Source organism: Schistocerca cancellata, chromosome 1, assembly GCF_023864275.1.
Source record: "Schistocerca cancellata isolate TAMUIC-IGC-003103 chromosome 1, iqSchCanc2.1, whole genome shotgun sequence".
Taxonomy (NCBI): Eukaryota; Metazoa; Arthropoda; class Insecta; order Orthoptera; family Acrididae; genus Schistocerca; species Schistocerca cancellata.
In genome coordinates this window covers 1197502955-1197529139 of record NC_064626.1, presented here as the reverse complement: position 1 = coordinate 1197529139, position 26185 = coordinate 1197502955, and the positions used below count along the sequence as shown (strand labels likewise).

Sequence of the window (26185 nt, the reverse complement as noted above, 5' to 3'; positions counted from 1 at the left end):
TTAGCCTGAGACAGATACATTAGTAGGATGGAGCACGATATTCATGGCCATCACCAGACAGAGGGGAAAACTTCGAAAACGTGAAATAAAACAGAAAAGAATACAATTCGCTTGAATAATATTACTGACACAGAGTACATTAAATATTATAAAACCCATGGCATGACACTAACATGGAACAGAAGAAAGAAACAGGGCTAGGAATAGAAGAAAAAAGTCTTAGATGAAATAACAGTAAAAGAATTCGCAGCAGTTTTGAAAACCACAAAAAATCAAAAGGAACAGAAGAAAGAAAAAGGTCTAGGAATAGAAGAAAAAAGTCTTAGATGAAATAACAGTAAAAGAATTCGCAGCAGCTTTGAAAACAACAAAAAATCAAAAGGAACAGGTTAAGATGTAATTAACGGTTAGTTAATAATGGAATGTTATCACTATACCTTAAATTTCTACTCTTGTTTCTAACATACGCTGCAAGCAAAAAGATGTACCAGGACGTTGGAATAAACTCAGAGGCAATATCAATAAATAAGAACTGAAAAAACAAAAACAAAGAAAGTGAATACTACAGGGGAACCAGCTTACTTGACACAGTGAGAAACTTCATGGAAGAATTTTGAACGCAAAACTAAAAAGAATAGCAGAATATTTACTTGTGGAGGAAGAAGTCGGATTTAGAAAGGAGTGATCAACGAGTGATGGAGTTTCTGTTTTACAACAGCTCATTGAAACGCTGAGGGAGTTTAACAGAGAGACAAACTGATTTTACAGACCTTAAGAAAGCTTTTTAAAAATGTGGTCAGAGTAAAGTTATAGAGAATGGTAGAGTATTAGGGGCTACCCTTAAAATCTGATATCAGACATCAAAAGTTCACAATAAAAAACATCAGTAATTTACCCCAAAAGCTGTTTTAATAATTACACTGACGATGTAATTCACAGATGGAATTTAAAGATAAACACTGGGGTAACAATGTGGTAAACCTAAAATCACTCTTATACGCACTGAGCTTACGATAATTTTTTTCGAGAGAAGTCGATATACAAAAAGGAATTTATAAACTAAATAAAATATGTAAAGAACATAACATGGAAATATCTTCGAGCAAATCTAAAGTATTTAGGAGTACCTATGGAACAATTTACAGAACTCTAAAGCATAACACAAGGAATGACTGAGATTTTATAAAATATTGTATAGCCAAACCTATTAAATGGAAGTGAATCGTGAGCGTTGAGTAAAAGACGGAAAAACAGATACAAGGAGTAGAAATGAGACTTCTTAGAGCAGTGGAGGAATGTAAAAGAACAGATAAAGTTCGAAAATAAGATATTATAAGAAGTCGAAGATTTGGACAGTGGAAGGAAAACTGAAAGAAAACAAAAAGAAATGGAATGAACATCTTCAACAAATGGGTCCAGGGAGGCTACCACATCGGATAAAGAATTTTTAATCAAAAGGGAAAAAGAGATCCTGGCAGACCGAGGAAAAGATGGCAACCGTAACAGGCCACAACTAACACGGAAAGTGCAGAAGAAGAGGAAGCGTACGTAATAATTAGTTGTAGTCAGTGTACTGTCTTCCCGATGACTTACGCTTGGGCTACGAATTTGACGATAAAAGTAGACGTTCGTTTCTGTACTTAATTACTATTGAAAGTATGATGCTCATAGCCGTCTCCGTCTGTATTCTGTGCAACTGAAACTAACATTTGATCAGCAATGAAGGAGAGGCTACGCCCCGTGACTCACCCATTACTACGAGCTTCGGTATACTAGCCTGGGACGATGCGAAAATAGCTCCTGTAAAGAGGGTGAGGTCAAAGATCGTGACGTAGGATACATTTCGAGCCAGCTTTAATCGTTAGAATCGTAAGAAATTTGGATATTTTGTTTTTGTGTTTCGCAAATTAAGGAATCGTAAAAAATAGGGAAATTTTATTTTTGTGTTACATAAGTGAAGGAGCAAAGGACTTAGAGCTGTGACTGATGTAAGCGAGTAGTGGCTGCTAATGAGGGCTGTAGCTCGCGCCTACATTCACTTTAGAGCCAACATTTCGTATGCGTGAGTTCTAGTGGCACGTTTCCAAACAGCGTTCACTTTTGGTAACGGAATAAAAGTTGTCCTGAATTTTATATACTGTTATTTTAAATAAATTTACTCTATTGAGAAGAAAGAGAAAAAGTAATCACCATTACTTGTTTTCGATTTTTAACAACATCCTCTCTCTTTTCTTGAGAAAAAACACTGCCAAGACTGTCAGGGATCTGAAGAGTAAACAGGTGAAGGAACAGGAAGGTAAAATAGAAGAGGATTTCCGACAGAACAATACGCGAGACTTTACAGAACATTCAAGATTGCCTTAACTAGATATTATACTCCAGACCTCAAATGTAAGAACAAAGGAGGGGAGGTAGCAAACGGTGACATGAAAAACAGTCCGATCTTGGCCAAATACTTTCGAGAGCTCCAAAAGTGTGAAGTGCCACCAGACATTTTCAGCTACGGCCAGAAAGAACCATATTCCGAATCAGACCCAACAGCTGTAGAAGAAGTTAATAGCATCATAAATAGCATGAAGGATCATAAAACTCCTGGGGAAAAATTCTTGAATTATGGTAACGAGGATACCTTCAGCGAACTTACACAGACAGTAAGTAAAATTTGGGAAGGAGGGCTGTTTCCAGAAGGGTGATCGTCGGCACTGATGGATACTAATACAATAAATGAGGAAGTGACTCTATCCCTTACGTTTTACCGACTAACCCACTTTACAGAAATTCGAAATTTGTGGCAAGTTCCTATGGGACCAAACTACTGAGGTCATAGGTCCCTAGGCTTACACACTACTTAATCTAACTTAAACTAACTTACGCTAAGGACAACACACACACCCATGGCCGAGGGAGGACTGGAACCTCCGACGGTGGGAGCGGCACAAACCGTGGCAAGGCGTCTGAGACTGCGCGAGTTCCCCGCGTGGCCACTGAACAGAGTTTGATGAATGCAGAATGAAATTTTCACTCTATTTCGGAGTGTCCACTAATATGAATTTTCCGGGCAGTTTGAAACTGTGTGCCGAACCGAGACACGAACTCGCCCGCGAAAGGCAAAGGTCCAGAGTTCGAGTCTCGGTTCTATACACAGTTTCAATTTGCCCGGAAGATTGACGATAGCGGACACTCCGAAATAGAGAGAAAATTTCATTCTAGAAACATTCCCCAGTCTCTGGCTAACCCATGTCTCCGCAATATCCATTCTTCTAGGAGTGCAAGTTCTGCAAGTTTCGCAGGAGAGCTTCTGTGAAATTTGCAAGGCAGGAGACGAAAGACTGGCTGAAGTAACCTGTGAGGACGAGTCGTGAATAGTGCTTGGGTAGCTCAGTCGCTACTGTCGATTTCGGTGAAATTTTATATGCAAACAGCTTGAACTGTGAGGGGGAGCATATGCGTACTTTAGAAAATGTGTAGTAGAAGATACTTTCCGATTTGAAGAATGTTATGGGCATTGAGGAAAAATAATTATTCTTTGAAAAAGGTATTTATTCTTTGACTTTTGGTCTCATTCATATCTGTGAAAATTTTTTCATTGGTTGCTGTGTGCTACGTAGATTACATTACTTACTCTTGGCTCATGAGTCCTTTGGTTCCCTGTTAAATTGTGGTGTCCGCTAAAATATGGAATTTACCATTTTGAAATGAGTACTCCTTTTTTTAATAGGGCTTGCAATCAATGTTTAAATGAAGTTACTGGCGCAATAGTAAACCATTCATTAAAGAAGTACACAAGTTCAAATGTCAGATTCTGATACTGTGTTCATTCGCCTTGTAAATGTGGAGAATACACTATCTCAACAAACATTTTCATAATGAAATATCTATAAGGACGTCGTAAATCAATAAACAAAGTAGATACAGATACATAAATTTCTTGGATGATAGCTGCAGTACAATGCAGTCGTTTGTTGAAATCGCATGAAGCGAATTCAGAGAATCATTGTGAAAATGTTTATTCGCTGTGAGGTATTAACTTCTGAAGTTTTAAGATATTGAGATACTGTTGTCACTGGATGCGTCTCCCTTTCTGAGATCGCAGATGTATTCAGATTTGCATCAGTATTTGATGTTAGTTATTGTCGAAGCTTAAAGAGCTGTAACTTGGCCATCATTAAGAGTGTCTGACACTCCACTATTCCATGGAACTTATTCTGCACAAAGGCAATACGAGAACCAGCCTTCCAGATTCCCAGCTCTCGGATTTACCCATTTCCGGCGTCGCGCTCATTGTCTCTGCGCCTGTATGACCGGAAACAGCCAACTAGCCGGGCTGGCCATGGCTCGTCCTTTGCCCTGGGCCCGCTCGTGTCCAGCTGTGTGTAAATTCTCCTTACCTCGTAGAAATTATAGGCGGCCGTTTAACTCTACACACTCTTAACGATACACCGAAAAATTAGCGCCAGAGCAGCAGGATGGGAAGTAAGGAAGGCTACAGTGCCGCTTAATTCAGCTGCACGCCACGGAGGTGATCAGGGAGTGTTGACTAGAAATAGGAGTGGTTGGAATACGACCATGGTGAAAGACAAAAAGAAGATGAGTAGGTTGTCTGCCATTCATACACGATACTGTGATGTTGTAGGTAGCATCAGAATAGATGGTTAACCAAACCAATCAACTATAGAGACAAGCTGGCCAACAGATCTCTATCGAGAAGGAACAGTATATGACAGACGCCAACGTAGCACCTAGATGTGTGACATCAGAAGGATGAGAAATTCAGAAGGTGGAGAAATTTAATTGCTAGGAAAATGGTCTGAACGAAACTGAGGGAATGGGAGCAGTAATAGACAAAATGAATTTTGTATGCTATGAAGATCTACAATAAGACCAACGCAAAATTGAGACATTACCGGACAGCGGTCTGGCTTGAAACATTGTAAACAGCAGTGAGTCAGGACTTAGAAAGAACTGGAGTACATGTTTTTGTTGTTGTGGTCTTCACTCCTGAGACAGTTCTCCATGCTACTCTATCCTGTGCAAGCTTCTTCATCTCCCAGTCTTACTGCAACCTACATCCTTCTGAATCTGTTTAGTGTATTCATCTCTTGGTCTCCCTCTACGATTTTTACCCTCCACGCTGCCCTCCATTACTAAACTGGTGATCGCTTGATGCCTCAGAATATGTCCTACCAACCGATCCCTTCTTCTAGTCAAGTTGTGCCACAAATTTCTCTTCTCCCCAATTCCATTCAATACCTCCTCATTAGTTATGTGATCTACCCATCTAATCTTCAGCAATCTTCTGTAGCACTGTATTTCGAAAGCTTCTATTCTCTTCTTGTCTAAACTATTTATCGTCCACGTTTCACTTCCATGCAGGGCTACATTCCATACAAATACTTTCAGAAATGACTTCCTGACATTTAAATCTATACTCGATGTTAACAAATTTCTCTTCCTCAGAAACGCTTTCCTTGCAATTGCCAGTCTACATTTTATTTCCTCTCTACTTCGACCATCATCACTTATTTTTCTCCCCAAATAGCAAAACTCATTTACTACTTTAAGCGTCTCATTTCCTAATCTAATTCCCTCAGCATCATCCGATTGAATTCGACTACATTCCATTACCCTCGTTTTTGTTTTGTTGACGTTCATCTTATATCCTCCTTTCAAGACACTGTCCATTCCGTTCAGCTGTTCTTCCTGGTCCTTTGCTGTCTTTGACAGAATTACAGTGTCATCGGCAAACCTAAAAGTTTTTATTTCTTCTCTATGGATTTTAATTCCTACTCCAAATTTAGATCTACAATACGGCGAGTATACTCAATATACTAGGTCTACAATAAGGCCAGTATATTGACCAACGCAAAATTGAGACATTACCGGGCAGCGGTCTGACCTGAAACATTGTACATAGCAGTGAGTCAGGACTTGGTAAGAACTGGAGGACATAAGGGATTATAATTAGTGGAACAAAGGACTGTCAAGATGATATTCTAGAAGAACAGGAGGTGGCCACTATAAACTGATGGAAAAAGTTGCAACACCAAAAAATATTTAATGTAGAGTGATAAAACGTCGGGGAATATGTTTGTCTAGGTAACATATTTAAGTAATTAACATCGCAAGATCTCAAGTTAACGTAAGCGCGAGATAAGTCATTCCAAAAGTGAGATGCTTGTACATTAATAACCGGCGTAACGTCCAGATTATTGAACGCAAGCATACAGACGTGAGTGCACTGTGTTGTGCAGGTGGCTGATATCAGTTTGTGGAATGAAGTTCCATGTCTGTTGCACTTGGTCGGTCACTACATGGATGGTTTAATGCCGAAGTTGTCGTCCAGTAATGTCCCATAATTGCTGGGTTGGAGACAGGTCTGGTTATCGAGCAGCACAAGGCAACATGTCGACAATTTGCACAGCATGTTGGCTTAAATTGGCGATCTGTGGACGAGCGGTATTCTGTTGGAAATCTCCCCCCCCCCCCCCCCCCGGAATGTTATTCATGAATGACGGCACACAGAATTTTGCAGTCAGGGTGCGTGGGATAACCACGACACTGCTTCTCCTGTCATACGCAGTCGCACCCCAGACTATAACTCGAGCTGTTGGTCCATAGTGGCTAGTAAGTAGACAGGTTGGTTGCAGACCCTCAACTGGCTTTCTTCGAACCAACACACGGCCATCACTGTCACCCAGGCAGAACCAGCTTTCAACAAAAAACACAACACATCTCCATCCTGCCCTCCAATAAACTCTAGGTTGACACCACAAGAGCCGCAAACGACGGTCCGGGGTAAGTGGAATGCACGCTGCATGGCGTCTGGCTTGGTGCTGTCGTTGAAGTAACCGATTTATAAGAGTTGGTTGTGTCACTGTGGTGCCAACTGCTAGCCGTTGTGTCACTGTGGCGAGAACTGCTACTCAAATTTCTGTTGCAGATGCAGTACGATGTGCCAGAGCCATACGACGAACACGATGGTCTCCCCTCTCGGTCGTCCGGTGCCCGGTCTTCTTGCGACCGTACATTCTCGCGACAACCCCTGGCAGCAGTCATGCACAATGGCTACATTACTGCCAAGTCTATCTGCAAGGTACATCCAGCTCTTCGTGACACTATCTCGCTCAAACTCAGTGAGGTGCTGATAATGGCGTCTTTGTAGCCCTAAAGCCATTCTTCATCTACATCTACATCTACATGGATACTCTGCAAAGCACATTTAAGTGCCTGGCAGAGGGTTCATCGAATCACTTTAAAACATTCTCTATTTTTCCAATCCCGTATAGCGCGCGGAAAGAATGAAACCTGTATCTTTCCGTACGAGCTCTGATTTCCCTTGTGGTGATGGTTCTGCCCTACGTAGGTCGGTGTCAACAAAATATTTTCATATTCGGAGGAGAAAGTTGGTGATTGGAATTTCGTGAGAAGATTCCGTCGCAACGAAATACGCCTTTCTTTTAATGACGTCCATCCCAAATCCTGTATCATTTCTGTGACACTCTCCCTATATTTCGCGATAATACAAAACGTGCTGCCCATCTTTGAACTTTTACGATGTACTCCGTCAGTGCTACCTGGTAAGGATCCCATACCGCGCAGCAGTATTCTAAAAGATGACGGACAAGCGTAGTGTAGGCAGTTTCGTTAGTAGGTTTGTTACATTTTCCAAGTGTCCTGTCAATAAAACGCAGCCTTTGGTTAGCCTTCCCCACAACATTTTCTATGTGTTCTTTCCAATTTAAGTTGTTCGTAATTGTAATACCTAGGTACTTATTTGAATTTACGGCTTTTAGATTAGACTGATTTATCGTGTAACCGAAGTTTAACGGGTTTCTTTTCGCACTCATGTGGACGATCTCACACTTTTCTTTATTTAGGGTCAACTGACGCCTTTCGCACCATTCAGATATTTTTTCTAAATAATTTTGCAGTTTTTTTAATCTTCTGATGACTTTATTAGTCGGTAAACGACAGCGTCAACTGCAAACAACCGAAGACGGTTGCTCAGATTGTCTCCCAAATCGTTTATATAGATATGGAACAGCAAAGGGCCTGTAACACTACCTTGGGAAACGCCTGAAATCACTTCTGTTTTACTCGATGACCTTCCGCCAGTTACTACGAACTGTGACCTCTCTGACAGGAAATCGCAAATCCAGTCACATAACTGAGACGATATTCCATAAGCACGCAATTTTACTACGAGCCGCTTGTGTGGTACAGTGTCAAAAGCCTTCCGGAAATCCAGGAATACGGAGTCGATCTGAAATCCCTTGTCAATAGCACTCAGCACTTCATGTGAATAAAGACCTAGTTGTGTTTCACAGGAACGATGTTTTATGAACCCATGTTGACTGTGTGTCAATAGACCGTTTTCTTCGAGGTAATTCATAATGCTCGAACACAGTATATGTTCTAAAATCCTGGTGCATATCGACGTTAACGATATGGGCCTGTAATTTAGCGGATTACTCCTATTACCTTTCTTGAAAATTGGTGCGACCTGTGCAGCTTTCCAGTCTTTGGGTACGGATCTTTCGTCGAGCGAACGGTTGTATATGATTGTTAAGTATGGAGATAAAGCATCAGCATACTCAGAAAGGAACCTAATTGGTATACAGTCTGGACTAGAAGACTTGCTTTTATTAAGTGATTTGAGTTGCTTCACTACTCCGAAGATATTTACTTCTACGTTAGTCATGTTGGCAGCTGTTCTCGATTCGAATTCTGGAATATTTACTTCGTCTTCTTTTGTGAAGGCATTTCGGAAGGCTGTGTTTAGTAAATCTGCTTTGGCAGCACTGTCTTCGATAGTATCTCCATTGTTATCGCACAGAGAAGGCATTGACTGTTTCTTGCCGCTAACATACTTCACATACGACCAGAATCTCTTTGGATTTTGTGCCAGGTTTCGAGACAAAGTTTCGTTGTGGAAACTGTTATAGGCGTCTCGCATTCAACTCCGCGCTAAATTTCGAGCTTCTGTAAAGGATCACCAATCTTGGGGATTTTGCGTCTGCTTAAATTTGGCATGTTTGTTTCGTCGTTTCTGGAACAGTGTTCTATCCCTTTTTGTGTACCAAGGAATTTTCTTGATTGACATCAACTCACCGCATCCAGTCCAAACGGTATCTTACGCTCACGACTGTTACAGCGTGTATTTAAAGCGAATCTGATTTGCAGCCTCATAATGGCAATACTAGCGCCACTCTTATTCGACAGGCGCAAAATTTGAACAAAAATAATCCTTCAAATGTAGAAACATGCCTACGAAATTTCGTTTACGACGTAAATTCCTTCTTGGTGTTGTGATTTTTCTTCCATCAGTGTATTTTTGTCATACACTCCTGGAAATTGAAATAAGAACACCGTGAATTCATTGTCCCAGGAAGGGGAAACTTTATTGACACATTCCTGGGGTCAGATACATCACATGATCACACTGACAGAACCACAGGCACATAGACACAGGCAACAGAGCATGCACAATGTCGGCACTAGTACAGTGTATATCCACCTTTCGCAGCAATGCAGGCTGCTATTCTCCCATGGAGACGATCGTAGAGATGCTGGATGTAGTCCTGTGGAACGGCTTGCCATGCCATTTCCACCTGGCGCCTCAGTTGGACCAGCGTTCGTGCTGGACGTGCAGACCGCGTGAGACGACGCTTCATCCAGTCCCAAACATGCTCAATGGGGGACAGATCCGGAGATCTTGCTGGCCAGGGTAGTTGATTTACACCTTCTAGAGCACGTTGGGTGGCACGGGATACATGCGGACGTGCATTGTCCTGTTGGAACAGCAAGTTCCCTTGCCGGTCTAGGAATGGTAGAACGATGGGTTCGATGACGGTTTGGATGTACCGTGCACTATTCAGTGTCCCCTCGACGATCACCAGTGGTGTACGGCCAGTGTAGGAGATCGCTCCCCACACCATGATGCCGGGTGTTGGCCCTGTGTGCCTCGGTCGTATGCAGTCCTGATTGTGGCGCTCACCTGCACGGCGCCAAACACGCATACGACCATCATTGGCACCAAGGCAGAAGCGACTCTCATCGCTGAAGACGACACGTCTCCATTCGTCCCTCCATTCACGCCTGTCGCGACACCACTGGAGGCGGGCTGCACGATGTTGGGGCGTGAGCGGAAGACGGCCTAACGGTGTGCGGGACCGTAGCCCAGCTTCATGGAGACGGTTGCGAATGGTCCTCGCCGATACCCCAGGAGCAACAGTGTCCCTAATTAGCTGGGAAGTGGCGGTGCGGTCCCCTACGGCACTGCGTAGGATCCTACGGTCTTGGCGTGCATCCGTGCGTCGCTGCGGTCCGGTCCCAGGTCGACGGGCACGTGCACCTTCCGCCGACCACTGGCGACAACATCGATGTACTGTGGAGACCTCACGCCCCACGTGTTGAGCAATTCGACGGTACGTCCACCCGACCTCCCGCATGCCCACTATACGCCCTCGCTCAAAGTCCGTCAACTGCACATACGGTTCACGTCCACGCTGTCGCGACATGCTACCAGTGTTAAAGACTGCGATGGAGCTCCGTATGCCACGGCAAACTGGCTGACACTGACGGCGGCGGTGCACAAATGCTGCGCAGCTAGCGCCATTCGGCGGCCAACACCGCGGTTCCTGGTGTGTCCGCTGTGCCGTGCGTGTGATCATTGCTTGTACAGCACTCTCGCAGTGTCCGGAGCAAGTATGGTGGGTCTGACACACCGGTGTCAATGTGTTCTTTTTTCCATTTCCAGGAGTGTATTATGGTATACCACCACAGTGTATCGAATAGTATTATACAAGGAGAGAAAGCAGAGAATTTCTCCACTACAAACTTACTCGTTGATAGACGTTCCCTCCACAACATATTTCCGGCACAGTTCTAGAGTGAAAGCAAACTTGATATACTTTTACAAAGACATGTCTGTTAGCGGTTGATTTTGATGTGTATCGCATACCGCAAAAAGTTGCGATTCACAGCTGATTACTTACAAGTTCATGGCTATTTATGTAAAAAAACTACTGTAATAAGGATATATTGAATCCATTTTGGGGGGAAAAGACAGTTAATGCACAACTTGCTTTAAAGCAGGGATCAGTTGTCAGGGCACATCCACAGGCGTCAACGAATCGTCAATTAATCAAGTACTGGGGTAAAAGTTTTAGAGGAAGAACAAAGGATGAGTACAGTAAGGAGGTTCAAACAGATATGTGTTCCAGCAGTTAACTGGACATGAAAACGCTTGGAGAGCTGCATAAAAACCAGTCTGTGGATTAAGTGCGGAACAACAACAATAACCACATAGTGAAATATATGTAAGACAACGAGGCGCTGTGACATCATTATTGACAGGACGATACCTCAACTGTTATTCTTCATACAGCCTTTTCATGTAAAGAAGTGAGAGTTAAGTAATGAGAAATTTAGGTTTTGAAGACAAAAGTTTACTTATAATGATTTAAAATGAAAAATCGTAGTTAATGTTTACAATCTAGGGCAGCTTAGAATTTCAACTTTCAATTCAGTTGTTTTGACTCATTCCTTGCAGAGGTGGGATATTACCAACAAGTCAGATGAACATTTAGGCTCCCCTTTACGTAGTTTTAGATTGTAAAAATACGTCTCCCAAGGGTTTTCCTGTTCCGGCCACTTTATCCAAGCTGAATGATAAGTGCAGAATTCAATTCCGTTCATAACATAAGCGGTTAGGATAAATACTGTATGTGTTACAATTAGACAGTCTTAAGGAATCGTTCCAGCCTGGCAGTGATACACGGGATATTTCATCAGGAAGAGCAGCTACACATTTCAGGAGGCAATGCAAACGCTGTTTGAATAACTCATTAGTTACTCGGTCTCGCCGACCTATCTTCAGCATTCTGTAGCACCACATCTCAAAAGTATCTATTCTCTTCTTGTCTGAAATGCTAATAGTACTCGCTTCACTCCAGTACTGAGGTACATTTCAGACAAATACCTCCGAAAAAGACTTCCTGATATTTAAATTTGTATTCTGTGTTAATAAAGTCCTCTTTTACACGAATACTTTCCATGCTACAACCGGCCTGCATTTTACATCCTCTCTATTTCGGCCATCATCAGTATATTCATATCCGAAACAGCAAAACAGACATACTTTTTATGTCACAATTCCTAATCTAACTCCCTCAGCATCACCTGATTTCAACTACATTTAATAATCTCTATTATTATTATTATTATTACATGATCTTTTTTTAATTTTACAAACTTACAGCATGCTGGAGTAGCTTGGGTCAGCAACTTTTGTTAATCAGTAGAACGAAAAATCAGTCAAGTTGCAAATTTTTTCCTTTAATTCATTCGATGACTAGCTTCGGGCCGAGACCAATTTTTCAGATCATCGTAACATAGCCGAAAATGTCATTCCCGAAGTTGTCAAAAATATGCAATGAACATTTACAGTACATACAGTTTTGTTGATGTTCATCTTGCAACCTCTCATTCCGAGAATCTGTCCAATCCGTTCAACTGCTCTTCCAAATCCTTTGCTGCCCTGACAGAAATACAGTGTCATCGGCATCTCAGTATGTTCTCCATATATTTTAATTCCCTCTACAAATTTCTCCTTGGTTTCCTTTTCTGCCTGCTCAGTGTACAGACTGAATTACATCGAAGATAGATTACAAACCTGTTTCACTCCTATCTCAACCACTGGTTCCCTTTCGTCTCTCCCACTTTTATAATTGCAGTCTATTTTCTGTACATGTTGCAAATAACCTTTCGCTCTCTCTGTTTTATCCCTGCTACATTCACAATTTCAAAAAGTGGAAAACTCTCTCTCTGAATCTGCAAATTCTCTAAGCATAGGTTTGTTCTTCTGTAACTTATCTTCTAAGGTAAACGGAAATTTCAGTACTACCTCGCGCGTTCATTTCTGAATCGAAACTTGTCTTCTTCGAAGTCGACTTCTACACTACTGGCCATTAAAATTGCTACACCACGAAGATGACGTGCTACAGATGCGAAATTTAACCGACAGGAAGAAGATGCTGTGATATGCAAGAGATTAGCTTTTCAGAGCATTCACACAAGGTTGGCGCCGGTGACGACACCTACAATATGCTGACATGACGAAAGTTTCCAACCGATTTCTCATACACAAACAGCAGTTGAACAGCGTTGCCTGATCAAACGTTGTTGTGATGCCTCGTGTAAGGAGGAGAAATGAGTACCATCACGTTTCCAACTTTGATAAAGGTCGCGATCGCGGTTTATCGTATCGCGACATTGCTGTTCGCGTTGCTCGAGATCCAATGACTGTTAGCAGAATATGGAATCGGTGGGTTCAGGAGGGTAATACGGAACGCCGTGCTGGATCCAACGGCGTCGTATCACTAACAGTCGAGATGACAGGCATCTTATCCGCATGGCTGTAACGGGTCGTGCAGCCACGTCTCGATCCTTGAATCAACAGATGGGGACGTTTGCAAGACAACAACCATCTGCACGAACAGTTCGACGACGTTTGCAGCAGCATGGACTATCAGCTCGGAGACCCTGGCTAGTTACCCTTGACGCTGCATCACGGACAGGAGCGCCTGCGATGGTGTATTCAACGACGAACCTGGGTGCACGAATGGCAAAAAGTCATTTTTTTCGGGTGAATCCAGGTCCTGTTTACAGCATCATGATGGTCGCATCTGTGTTTGGCGACATCGTGGTGAACGCACATTGGAAGCGTGTATTCGTCATCGCCATACTGGCGTATCACCCGGCCCGATGGTATGGGGTGCCATTGGTTACACGTCTTGGTCACCTCTTGTTCGCACTGACGTCACATTGAACAGTGGGCGTTACATTTCAGATGTGTTACGACCCATGGCTCTACCCTCCCTTCGATCCCTGCGAAACCCTACATTTCAGCAGGATAATGCACGACCGCATGTTGCAAGTCCTGTACGGGCCTTTCTGGATATAGAAAATGTTAGACTGCTGCCCTGGACAGCACATTCTCCAGATCTCTGACCAACTGAAAACGTCTGGTCAATGGTGCGCGAGCAACTGGCTCGTCACAATACGCCAGTCACTACTCTTGATGAACTGTGGTATCGTATTGAAGCTGCATGGGCAGCTGTACCTGTACACGCCATCCAAGCTCTGTTTGACTGAATGCCCAGGCGTATGAAGCCCGTTATTACGGCCAGAGGTGGTTGTTCTGGGTATTGATTTCTCAGGTTCTATGCACCCAAACTGCGTGTAAATGTAATCACATGTCTGTTCTAGTATAATATATTTGTCCAATGAGTACCCTTTTATCATCTGCATTTCTTCTTGGTGTAGCAATTTTAATGGCCAGTAGTGTATTTATGAAACTGGGCGATGTTCACAGCTGTCAGCATCTGTCTCTTCGAAATTGAATTATTACCTTACTAAAGTCTGGGCGTATTTCGCCTGTCTCGTATATCTTGCACAGCAATTGGAATAATTCTGTCTTGACTAACGCTCCCAGAGGCTCAGTAATTCTAAGGGAATATCATCGACTCCAGGGACCTTACACAGATATTGATACAATGGACTTGCCTGCGGAATGAACAAGGTTCAATACCCCGTCCGGCTATTCAGATTTACGTTTTTCGTGATTTCCCTAAATCACTCCCTCCAAATTCCGGGATGGTTTCCTTGAAACGGGCACAGCCTATTTCCTTCCCATCCCCTCGCAACCCGAGCTTGTGCTCCGTCTCTAATAGCTCGCTGTCGACTGGACTTTCAGCTCTAATCTTCCGCTTTCGTAGACGTTGATCTATCAGCGCTATGTCAAATTCTTCTCGCTCAATGGTATCTCCCGTTTCATCTCTTCACATTCTATAATACACTCCTGGAAATGGAAAAAAGAACACATTGACACCGGTGTGTCAGACCCACCATACTTGCTCCGGACACTGCGAGAGGGCTGTACAAGCAATGATCACACGCACGGCACAGCGGACACACCAGGAACGGCGGTGTTGGCCGTCGAATGGCGCTAGCTGCGCAGCATTTGTGCACCGCCGCCGTCATTGTCAGCCAGTTTGCCGTGGCATACGGAGCTCCATCGCAGTCTTTAACACTGGTAGCATGCCGCGACAGCGTGGACGTGAACCGTATGTGCAGTTGACGGACTTTGAGCGAGGGCGTATAGTGGGCATGCGGGAGGCCGGGTGGACGTACCGCCGAATTGCTCAACACGTGGGGCGTGAGGTCTCCACAGTACATCGATGTTGCCGCCAGTGGTCGGCGGAAGGTGCACGTGCCCGTCGACCTGGGACCGGACCGCAGCGACGCACGGATGCACGCCAAGACCGTAGGATCCTACGCAGTGCCGTAGGGGACCGCACCGCCACTTCCCAGCAAATTAGGGACACTGTAGCTCCTGGGGTATCGGCGAGGACGATTCGCAACCGTCTCCATGAAGCTGGGCTACGGTCCCGCACACCGTTAGGCCGTCTTCCACTCACGCCCCAACATCGTGCAGCCCGCCTCCAGTGGTGTCGCGACAGGCGTGAATGGAGGGACGAATGGAGACGTGTCGTCTTCAGCGATGAGAGTCGCTTCTGCCTTGGTGCCAATGATGGTCGTATGCGTGTTTGGCGCCGTGCAGGTGAGCGCCACAATCAGGACTGCATACGACCGAGGCACACAGGGCCAACACCCGGCATCATGGTGTGGGGAGCGATCTCCTACACTGGCTGTACACCACTGGTGATCGTCGAGGGGACACTGAATAGTGCACGGTACATCCAAACCGTCATCGAACCCATCGTTCTACCATTCCTAGACCGGCAAGGGAACTTGCTGTTCCAACAGGACAATGCACGTCCGCATGTATCCCGTGCCACCCAACGTGTTCTAGAAGGTGTAAGTCAACTACCCTGGCCAGCAAGATCTCCGGATCTGTCCCCCATTGAGCATGTTTGGGACTGGATGAAGCGTCGTCTCACGCGGTCTGCACGTCCAGCACGAACGCTGGTCCAACTGAGGCGCCAGGTGGAAATGGTATGGCAAGCCGTTCCACAGGACTACATCCAGCATCTCTACGATCGTCTCCATGGGAGAATAGCAGCCTGCATTGCTGCGAAAGGTGGATATACACTGTACTAGTGCCGACATTGTGCATGCTCTGTTGCCTGTGTCTATGTGCCTGTGGTTCTGTCAGTGTGATCATGTGATGTATCTGACCCCAGGAATGTGTCAATAAAGTTTCCCCTTCCTGGGACAATGAATTCACGGTGTTCTTATTTCAATTTCCAGGAGTGTATTACCTTCAAGTCCATTTACCTTGTACAGCTTTTCTAGATAGGGGATTCCGTGATGCTGTTACAAACTTTCAGTAATGATGGATAAGGATAAATGTATCAATTTAAAGCAAGGTCCGGAAGTAACCAAGAAGGAACTTGTAAGCGAAAGTCGTTCTGATTCTGCTCGAGGTGGAATACATGTACCGGTACTGTTGTTGCTAAGGTTTCAGGGTAGGAAACTTTCAGTGGCCGTACTACGGACCTTTTTTCTATAGGTGGGAGCCCGTCTACGCTCGCACAAGCATGGCGACCAACTCAAAGGTTTACTGTCACCTCTGCATTGTTAGTATTTAGAATCGAGGAGATCGCAGGAGCGAGAAACTGCGATGTTTTCCTTACGTCTGGGTAAGATTTCCCATTAATACGGGCGCATCTGCTTGACAGAGGTGCTCGAAAAATCTTGACAGAATCATGCTTGAAAGAAGGGGGGTTTGAGGTCAGAGGGAAAAAAGTGCCAAGGGAAAAAAAACCTCTGCGACTGTGTCAGGTTGGGTAGTAAGGGCAGTAGCGGTTTCTTGCTATCTGCGACAGATTGTGCAAGGTAAGGTTATGTTAGTGGTTGGGCATCATGCTTCAGTACCAAAGAAGCAATGCCAGATTGTCATGGAATGATTAGTCCTGTCGAGGAGGTGAGCGCTGCTGCTGCTGGGCCGGCGATGTCTCCTGGGCCAGTTGCTGCTGCTGCTGCTGCTGCTCCTGTAACATAGCCATGTCGTTGTAGGCTTGTCAGTTCGATGGTCCTCAAAAGAACTGGCAGTGTGATATGCGTTGGGAGTTTGTTTGTGAGTCATGTTTGGCTTCCCTGCTATTGCCAGTTCTCAAGGCAGAGGCTCAGCTAGCAAGCTCGTCAGTGGCTGATGTGCAGGGGCTCGCCTCATTGTGTCGTTTGCGTAGTTACGAAGTTACCATAGATGGTCAGTCCCTAATGAATGTCTTTGGGAGCTTATGTTTCCGTCTATGGTTGTGGTCGTAGTTGCCCAGGTGTAGGATGTGAGGATTATTCGAGTGACTTGATTTCTTGTGCAGTCGTGTGGCAAGTTTTTTGAATACCTCCTGGAGAGTCTCCAGTCGGTAATCTCGGTGAAGGTCCACTGTCCGCGCTTATCGGGGAACATTGTTTATTCTACGTAATATCTTGTCCTGTATTTTCTGGAGGCGGTCCGGGTGTGTGGACGCTGCGTATTCACAGACAGGAGCTGCGTATCTCATCAGCGGTCTAATCAGTGTAATGTCCTAGACACCCCCCTATTGAATGTACTATTCCTGTTGAGCATAGGATAGAGTTGTTTGAGCCTCGCGTTTGCCCTGTTGGTCATGTGTTGTATGTGGCTCCCCCCCCCCCCCCCCAATGTAAGCTTCCGGTCTAGCCAGACACCGAGGTATGTGACTTTCGCAGTGAAGCGTATTAAGCTAACGTGGTCTACAATTTTGGTGTTTGCACAGTAATTTCGGCCTGCGAGTAAACAGAACTGCCTCGCACTGGTCGACGTTTACTTTAATACGCCACTTCTCCAACCAAGGCTCGACAGTTCTGAGTGTTGTCTGTAGTCTGGTATTAATGTTTGACGTTTTCCAGTCTTGCGCAAGGATGCCTGTGTCATCCACGTTGTATCGTTGGAATATCATTAATGTAGAGATTAAACAAGAGGGGTCCTAGGATGCTACCTTGGGGTACACCTGATTGGACAATATATTGTGTCGATTGTTTACCCTGAATGTCAGTGTTGAAACATTTGTTGGTGAGGTATGAGTGTGCGAGACATACGAGTCCGTCGTGGAATCACCATTTCAACGACCTTACTGAGCGCTTTCAGCAGGCTACCTGGTATAAATGGGCTGTAAAACGCATACCTTAAAAACTAAGACAGCTTGTTCCATATTGTGAACCACAGCTTTTTTACTTCGAGCTATTGGGGGAGTTAATATGTATCTAAAAAATAAAAGGTCCGTTAAATATGAGCTCTAAAATGCAAATCTTAAGAGCTACGAGCACTTGTTCATCATGTGGAGCATGTATTGAAAGTCTACATGTGAACCGTTCCACTGGACCTGCAAAGCAAACTTCGGTTTTACACCACCTTTTCCCACCTCCGATGTTCGGTGCGTCTGGCTTGAAACTGGAGAAAAAGTTGAACGGAGAGTACGTGACTTAATTCCCTCAAAGGGATTACAACACTCGAGAGAGTGAGTTCTCAATTTACAGTTTGTGTTTCATGTGCTGTATGTGTCCACATTACCTGTTTATCGTGTATTCCTGCCATATCTTTCCTGTTCCAGCATTCGTCTGCTACAGTGAAAGTGTGAGTTGTCTGTGTGTGGTACATCATAATTCTATGACCGGAAGAAGGTGTCTTTGGACGCTACGAGCACTTTAGCCAACCTTTGTGTAATATTTGAATGCTACGTTGGGTCCAAGAGACATAGCGGCCACTGATCAACAGCTGCTGTAGGGTTGGCACAGGTAGCGAACGCATAGGCTGTCGGCTACTAAAAGGACCACGGCTACGCTAGCGTGTAAGCTTTACTCTTCCTTGGGTCGCCGGTGAGTAAGGATGGTCTGACTGGTCATCTCTAGCAGCGTAGCCGGCCGGCCGAGCAGTTCTAGGCGCTACAGTCTGGAACCGCGCGACCGCTACGGTCGCAGGTTCGAATCCTGCCTCGGGCATGGATATGTGTGCTGTCCTTAGGTTAGTTAGGTTTAAGTAGTTCTAAGTTCTAGGGGACTGATGACCTCAGATGTTAAGTCCCATAGTGGTCAGAGCCATTTGAACCATTTTTTTTTCTAGCAGCGTAAGTTAGTTTTGTATGAGTTCCTAGTAGTCCTGCTTCAGTCTAGGCATCGGTAATGATGTTGTATAAACCATTTCATTTAGGAAGCGCTGTTACTCTTATTAACATTCAGTTTACTAAATGTGATCCTTTGTTCAACAGCAACTTGGCGATGGCGAAAGGTGATTCCGAGTGTGATTTTCTGTGTGCTTGCGCTAAAGTTTACTTGATTAACCATCCGATTCGTATTTTATTTTCATGGGTTTCATAACTCGTATTGTTTTGAATCACGAGCGTTCCTTTGTACGTTATGAGGTTCTGATAAGACGAAATCACCTCCCTTTTTTATCATTGTACCGTGAAATTAGCCAATTTTTACTGAATTCCTGGAAAGCACCTTTGTCCTCAGAAGCTGAGCTGCAAAACTAGTTACTCCCCAGTGTACATAAACGTACAACATGGAAGCACTCTTCTACACTCTATCCATTTTGCTGCATAAATGGTCTGTGTGAATGATCCTATGTGTGCATCAAGTAAATTAAATTCTACCCGTTATTTAGCAGATTTGGTTCCATGTACAGAGACTGTGTTCTTACGATATACAGGGTGAGTCACCTAACGTTACAGCTGGATATATTTCGTAAATCACATCAAATACTGACGAACCGATTCCACAGATCGAACGTGAGGAGAGGGGCTAGTGTAATTGATTAATACAGCCCATAAAAAAATGGACAGAAGTATGTTTTTTAACACAAACCTATGTTTTTTTAAATGGAACCCCGTTAGTTTTGTTAGCAGATCTGAACATATAAACAAATACGTAATCAGTGCCGTTTGTTGCATTGTAAAATGTTAATTACATCCGGAGATATTGTAACCTAAAGTTGACGCTTGAGTACCACTCCTCCGCTGTTCGATCGTGTGTATCGGAGAGCACCGAATTACGTAGGGATCCAAAGGGAACGGTGATGGACCTTAGGTACAGAAGAGACTGGAACAGCGCATTACGTCCACATGCTAACACCTTTTTACTGGTCTTTTTCACTGACGCACATGTACATTACCATGAGAGGTGAGGTACACGTACACACCTGGTTTCTGTTTTCAAAGTACAGAGTGGAATAGAGTGTGTCCCGACATGTCAGGCCAATAGATATTCAATGTCGTGGCCATCATTTGCTGCACACAATTGCAATCTCTGGCGTAATGAATGTCGTACACGCCGCAGTACATCTGGTGTAATGTCGCCGCAGGCTGCCACAATACGTTGTTTCATATCCTCTGGGGTTGTAGGCACATCACGGTACACATTCTCCTTTAACGTATCCCACAGTCAGAAGTCCAGAGGTGTAAGATCAGGAGAACGGGCTGGCCAATTTATGCGTCCTCCATGTCCTATGAAACGCCTGTCGAACATCCTGTCAAGGGTCAGCCTAGTGTTAATTGCGGAATGTGCAGGTGCACCATCATGCTGATACCACATACGTCGACGCGTTTCCAGTGGGACATTTTCGAGCAACGTTAGCAGATAATTCTGTAGAAACGCGGTGTATGTTGCAGTGCTCTCCGATACACACGATCGAACAGCGGAGGAGTGGTACTCAAGCGTTAACTTTAGGTTACAATATCTCCGGATGTAATTAACATTTTACAATGCAACAAACGGCACTGATTACGTATGTGTTTATATGTTCAGATGTGCTAACAAAACTAACGTGGTTCCATTTACAAAAAACGTAGGTTTGTGTTAAAAAACATACTTCCGTGCATTTTTGTATGGTTTGTATTAAACAATTACACTAGCCTCTCTCCTCACGTTCGGTCTGTAGAATCGGTTCGTCAGTATTTGATGTGGTTTACGAAATATATCCAGCGGTAACGTTAGGTGACTCACCCTGTATAGGGTACCAGCATTCCAAGCAACTGTGTTTTATTTAATATCCTTGCGTGTTTTGATTCAGAAATAATGTTCAGTGATTTCTTAACTTGCATCTGTGACGAGGCCTATTCTGAAAGTAAGGACCGATCATTCGCAAAATGGAAACCACTGTGAAAATCATAAATGTTTTATTTGCAAGAGTTAGCTACATCTTCCAGCTACTTCTCTACATAGTCGCGGCTGGTCCTGGCGGAGGTTCGAGTCCTCCGTCGGGCATGAGTGTGTGTGTTTGCCCTTAGGATAATTTAGGTTAAGTATTGTGTAAGCTTAGGGACTGATGACCTTAGCAGTTAAGTCCCATAAGATTTCAAACACATTTGAACATTTTCTACATAGTCATCGCTTCGATTTAGACATTTGTCGTAGCTTTGTACCAACTTTGCAATACCCGCATCATAGAAGGCAGCCACCTGGGCTACCTGCCAATTCTCCACGTTGGTCTGCAGCTCGTTCACTGTGCCCGAATATTGTCTTCATAGATAACGGCTCATGTGAGCAGAGATGAAACTCAGGGAGAGTCGGTTGCGGGTTCTATTGTGGGTGATCAGACACTTCCCATCGAAAACGCTGCAGGAGCATCTTCATTTCCCTGTAGAGTGAGGCCAAGAATTGTCATGAAGAAGGGGGGAGGGTTGTTTGGGGGTGGAGACCAGACAGAGAGGTCATCGGTCTTATCGGATTAGGGAAGAAGGATGGGGAAGGAAGTCGGCCGTGCCCTTTCAAAGGAACCATCCCGGCATTTGCCTGGAGTGATTTAGGGAAATCACAGAAAACCTAAATCAGAATGGCTGGGCGCAGGATTGAACCGTCGTCCTCCCGAACACAAGTCCAGTGTGCTAGCCACTGAGCCACCTCGCTCGGCCATGAAGGAACATACGCATGTCAGCTATGTTATGTGGGCTGCATGACACCAGGTGAAATCTCATATGAGGCCCTCCTACTTGGCTGGGAGACACTACTGTCGTAAGCATCTTTAGTGTTCACTGGGTGCTCAGAACTGAAAAGAGCGACGTGGCGCAATCGACACGCGCACTAGAGGCGCTGCCCAACGCATCTGTGCTAAGGTTAATCAGAGTTTCAATGTGGTTTCCGTTTCGCATCCCATCGGACCTTACTTTCCGAATAGCCCTCGTATATCTCACAGCGCAGCCCTACTTTCTGGTCAGGGTCCTTAAGATCATTCAGTTTTCATCATCCATTAATAGCGAACGACCAGAAAAATTTAGTTATGTTGTCTTGTGTATCTAGTACGAGGATATTTCTTTCGGTCATATAACGATCTCAGTAGTGATGTTTCTTTTCGGCAGTCTATTTAACCAGTATTGAAAGTAATTTGAACCACCAATCTAAATGTCTGTGTCTGGTACTTGCTGAAAGCAAACGAAAGTAAGCTCTTTTTCTGCATGGTGGTTGTCGAAATTCAGTCAAGTACAGGTTTCGTTCAGAATACCGACTTTCCCCATAAATCTGAGATTTGAGAAGAAAGGTATCATTCAGTATCTTGTACTGAATGAATGCTAATAGCTCTTAAGGTATGCATTTTAGAGCCCCTGTTACTGGACTTTTTTTTCTCGTTTCGGTCCATTTGGAAACCAAAGGGCTTACAGTAGATGTGTTTCACTGTATCGAAGATGAACAAGTGTTCGTAGAACTTACGGTATGCATTTCAGAACCCTTGTTTGCCAGACTTGTTTTCTTGTTTTTGTCTGGAAGTTGTCTACCCTGGAGTCTTAGCAACAACTGGACCGGTAAATGCATTCCACAACCAGAGATGCCAGAACAATTTTCGCTTGTAACTTTGTTTTCCAGACTACGGTCCCTTACTTCAAATTGATACATTTACGCTTCTCCATCATCCCTGAAAGTTTGTAACATGGTGATGGGATCACCCTCTCTATTCCTTCCACCTTTCTTCTTTGCTTAGTACCGTCTTGCAGTCTGAGCCCTTGATGTTGAACCAGCTACTTCTGTAGGCGGTATCTGTCTTTCCACTAGTTATATATACTTCTACAGCTCTACATTTGTCCTGTAGCCATTCCTGCACAGCTATTTTGACATTTCCGTCAATCTCTTTATCGACATCGGTGTAGCTGCATTTTTCTATGTTTTCCTTTTGCCAGTTACATTCAGTATTTCACTAATTATTAAATATTTCCACTGAGATCTTTCCTTTCACCTATCTTATACTCTGCTGAGTTCATTATTTCACCCAATGAAGAAATAAATTGCTCCCTGGCGCAACGGAAATTCATGAGTCCAGTTTCGACATAAAACAACGAATGACTCAATTAAAATATAATATATAATGTTAACTGTCTCTCTCTCTGTCTCTACCGAGCGAGGTGGCGCCGTGGTTAACACACTGGGCTCGCTTTCAGAAGGACGACCCTTCAAACCCGCGTCCGGCCGACCTGATTTACGTTTTCCGTGATTTCTCTAAATCGCTTCAGGCAAATTCCAGGATGGGTCCTCCTAATACGACAGGGCCGATGATCACGCTGTTTGGTCCCCTTCTCCAAACCAAACAACCAACTATCTCTATCTCTCTCTCTCTCTCTCTCTCTCTCTCTCTCTATATATATATATATATATATATATATATATATATATATATATATATAATATTAAGTTGACAAACCAGAATAACTCGAAAAAGCTTCATTCACACGAAAAAATGTGTAGAATCCAAACTTGATTATTTTCGAGGGGGTCATCTGCTGGTGCTAAAATTAGCCCCCCACCCCAGCCCCTTGGAGGTGGGGTGGGAGGCAAGTTCAAAAATTTCAACTGGGAACCCCCATTTTTTATTGCAGAATCAGATTCTACATAAAAAACTACGTAAATTTCTTTTGATTCTTGGAAGTTGGCGCTGTAATTCAAGAAAATGCACGTTCTCATCTTTGTGTGGAAAATGGTTACGGATAAATAAGAAATACTTATATAGTTCGTAAATTTTGATTCGCTGGAACTGAAACTTTCCCTCTCTCCCCATAGGGTGAGGTTTGAGAGAGGAATGTGAGTTTTACAAAAGCGGACCCAAATATTTGGGTTAACATTTGTAAAACTCTAATTCCATTCTCTCAAACCTTTGGGTCAACATTTGTAAAACTAATTCCTCTATCTCAAACCCCATCCTATGGGTAGAGAGGGAGAGCTTTAGTTTTAGCGAATCAAAATTTACGAACTAAATAAGCACTTTTTGTTTATCCGTAACCTTTTTCCACGCAAAAATGAGAATATGGATTTTCTTGAATTACAGCGCCAACTACCGAGAATCAAAACAAACGTGTAAGACAAAATGTACGTAGTTTTACGTAGAATCTGATTCTCCAATAAAAAATGGGGGTTTCCAGTTGAAATTTTAAAGTTTACTCCCGACCCACCCCCTTTTCTGGTTTGTCAACTTAAAATTTACACCCTGTATATAGATATATCAGTGTAATTGAAATATTTCATGTTTCTGGCTTCCAAAGATCCTCTGGCCATCAGCCAGCATCTTATACCGGGAAAATGAACCTGATGGTAACGCAACGGAGGCCGCGAAGAACGAAACAATCTTCGCGGACAGCAGAGTTTTTTATATTGCGATATAGAAACCTCTGACGGCTGTCGCGATTGCGTCATTCTTCGCGGCTCTGTTGCAACCACTTCAAGTTCACTTCCCCATTATAAGTTGCTGGCTGATCAACAGAGCTTCTTTGGAAGCTAGGAACATGTAACATTTCAGCAAAACTGATTCTATCTATCGCCTGCGCCTTGTCCCGCGGTTACGCATGGTCGGCCATGGTTAAACGGATTTGGCATGTTAATGGTAAGGGGTGGCCAGATGCCCCACCTGCCGCCACCCTGTACCCCCCAGGACGGAATTAGTGTACCCCAACGGTCTGTGTGAATAGCTCAAATGGCTCTGAGCACTATGGGACTTAACATCTATGGTCATCAGTCCCCTAGAACTTAGAACTACTTAAACCTAACTAACCTAAGGACAGCACACAACACCCAGCCATCACGAGGAAGAGAAAATCCCTGACCCCGCCGGGAATCGAACCCGGGAACCCGGGCGTGGGAAGCAAGAACGCTACCGCACGACCACGAGATGAGGGCAACGGTCTGTGTCTAGTGTAAATCGTGAAATAGAGCAAACGTGTTTTCAAATGTCAGCGACGCGTGTAACTGAGGCGAATTGTGGAGACCAGCCCAGTATTCACCTAGAGAGATGTGGAAAACCGCCTAAAAACCACATCTAGGCTGGCCAACACACCGCCCCTCGTCATTAATCCGCCAGGTGCATTCGATCTGGGGGCGGTGCGCCAACCCGAGTCCAGAAAGCAGCGCGTTAGCGCGCTCGGCTACCCTGGCAGGTTTCAGCAACATTGATTCAGAGAAGAAAATTTCCTGCTTGTTCCCCTTTATCTATCGCCCGACAACTTTTCATTTTGCGTAGACCCGTTTTCATTTCTGTAATACCTGATATAGAAGCCTGCGTAACTGGACTGTTGCAGGATGAAGCTCCTTGCTGTCGGTGGCGCCCGCGACGCCCGACAGTGGAATGCGAGCCGGCGAGCGGCAGCAGCAGCACCTGGCAGCCGACGGCGGCCTGCGCATGCGCACCGGCCGCTGCGGCCCAGCCCGCCTGCGTCACTGCCAGCGTGACGGCCGTAATTACGGCACGTGCGAAGCGCCGTCCCGCCTCTGCGGCCCGTGTCCTCCGCCTCTGCCCTGGACACAGTGCTACTAGCTAGCTGTCTGCGCTAACGACGATCCTAAGCGACATACTCCCCTCCCCGGCGGCACCTTACCGGGTTACCCTTCAATTTCGCGACTGGATTTAAGATTTCTTCGTATGTCCACCTTTCTGACTGGAGGTTTGAGGGACTTGGGCCGTTCACCCATGTAATAAAGTGGAACACCTACCGTCGTCCTTACAATGTTATTTATTAAGGTGCTACCAGTTTCGGTGCTTCAGTGCACCATCTACATCTACATCTACATCTACATCCATACTCCGCAAGCCACCTGACGGTGTGTGGCGGAGGGTACCTTCAGTACCTTTATCGGTTCTCCCTTCTATTCCAGTCTCGTATTGTTCGTGGAAAGAAGGATTGTCGGTATGCCTCTGTGTGGGCTCTAATCTCTCTGATTTTATCCTCAT

At 44.5% G+C, this 26185-nt stretch overlaps 1 protein-coding gene across 1 annotated transcript in view; it reads left to right on the top strand.

Moving 5' to 3' along the window:
• The window catches only part of LOC126141875 (uncharacterized), an 82880-nt gene extending 57109 nt beyond the window's left edge, over positions 1-25771 (top strand). The window contains exon 5 of the mRNA XM_049915283.1: positions 25543-25771. Within this exon, the coding sequence (XP_049771240.1) occupies positions 25543-25771 (229 nt within the window). The remainder of the gene's footprint in view (positions 1-25542) is intronic.
• The last annotated feature ends 414 nt before the right edge of the window (positions 25772-26185 follow it).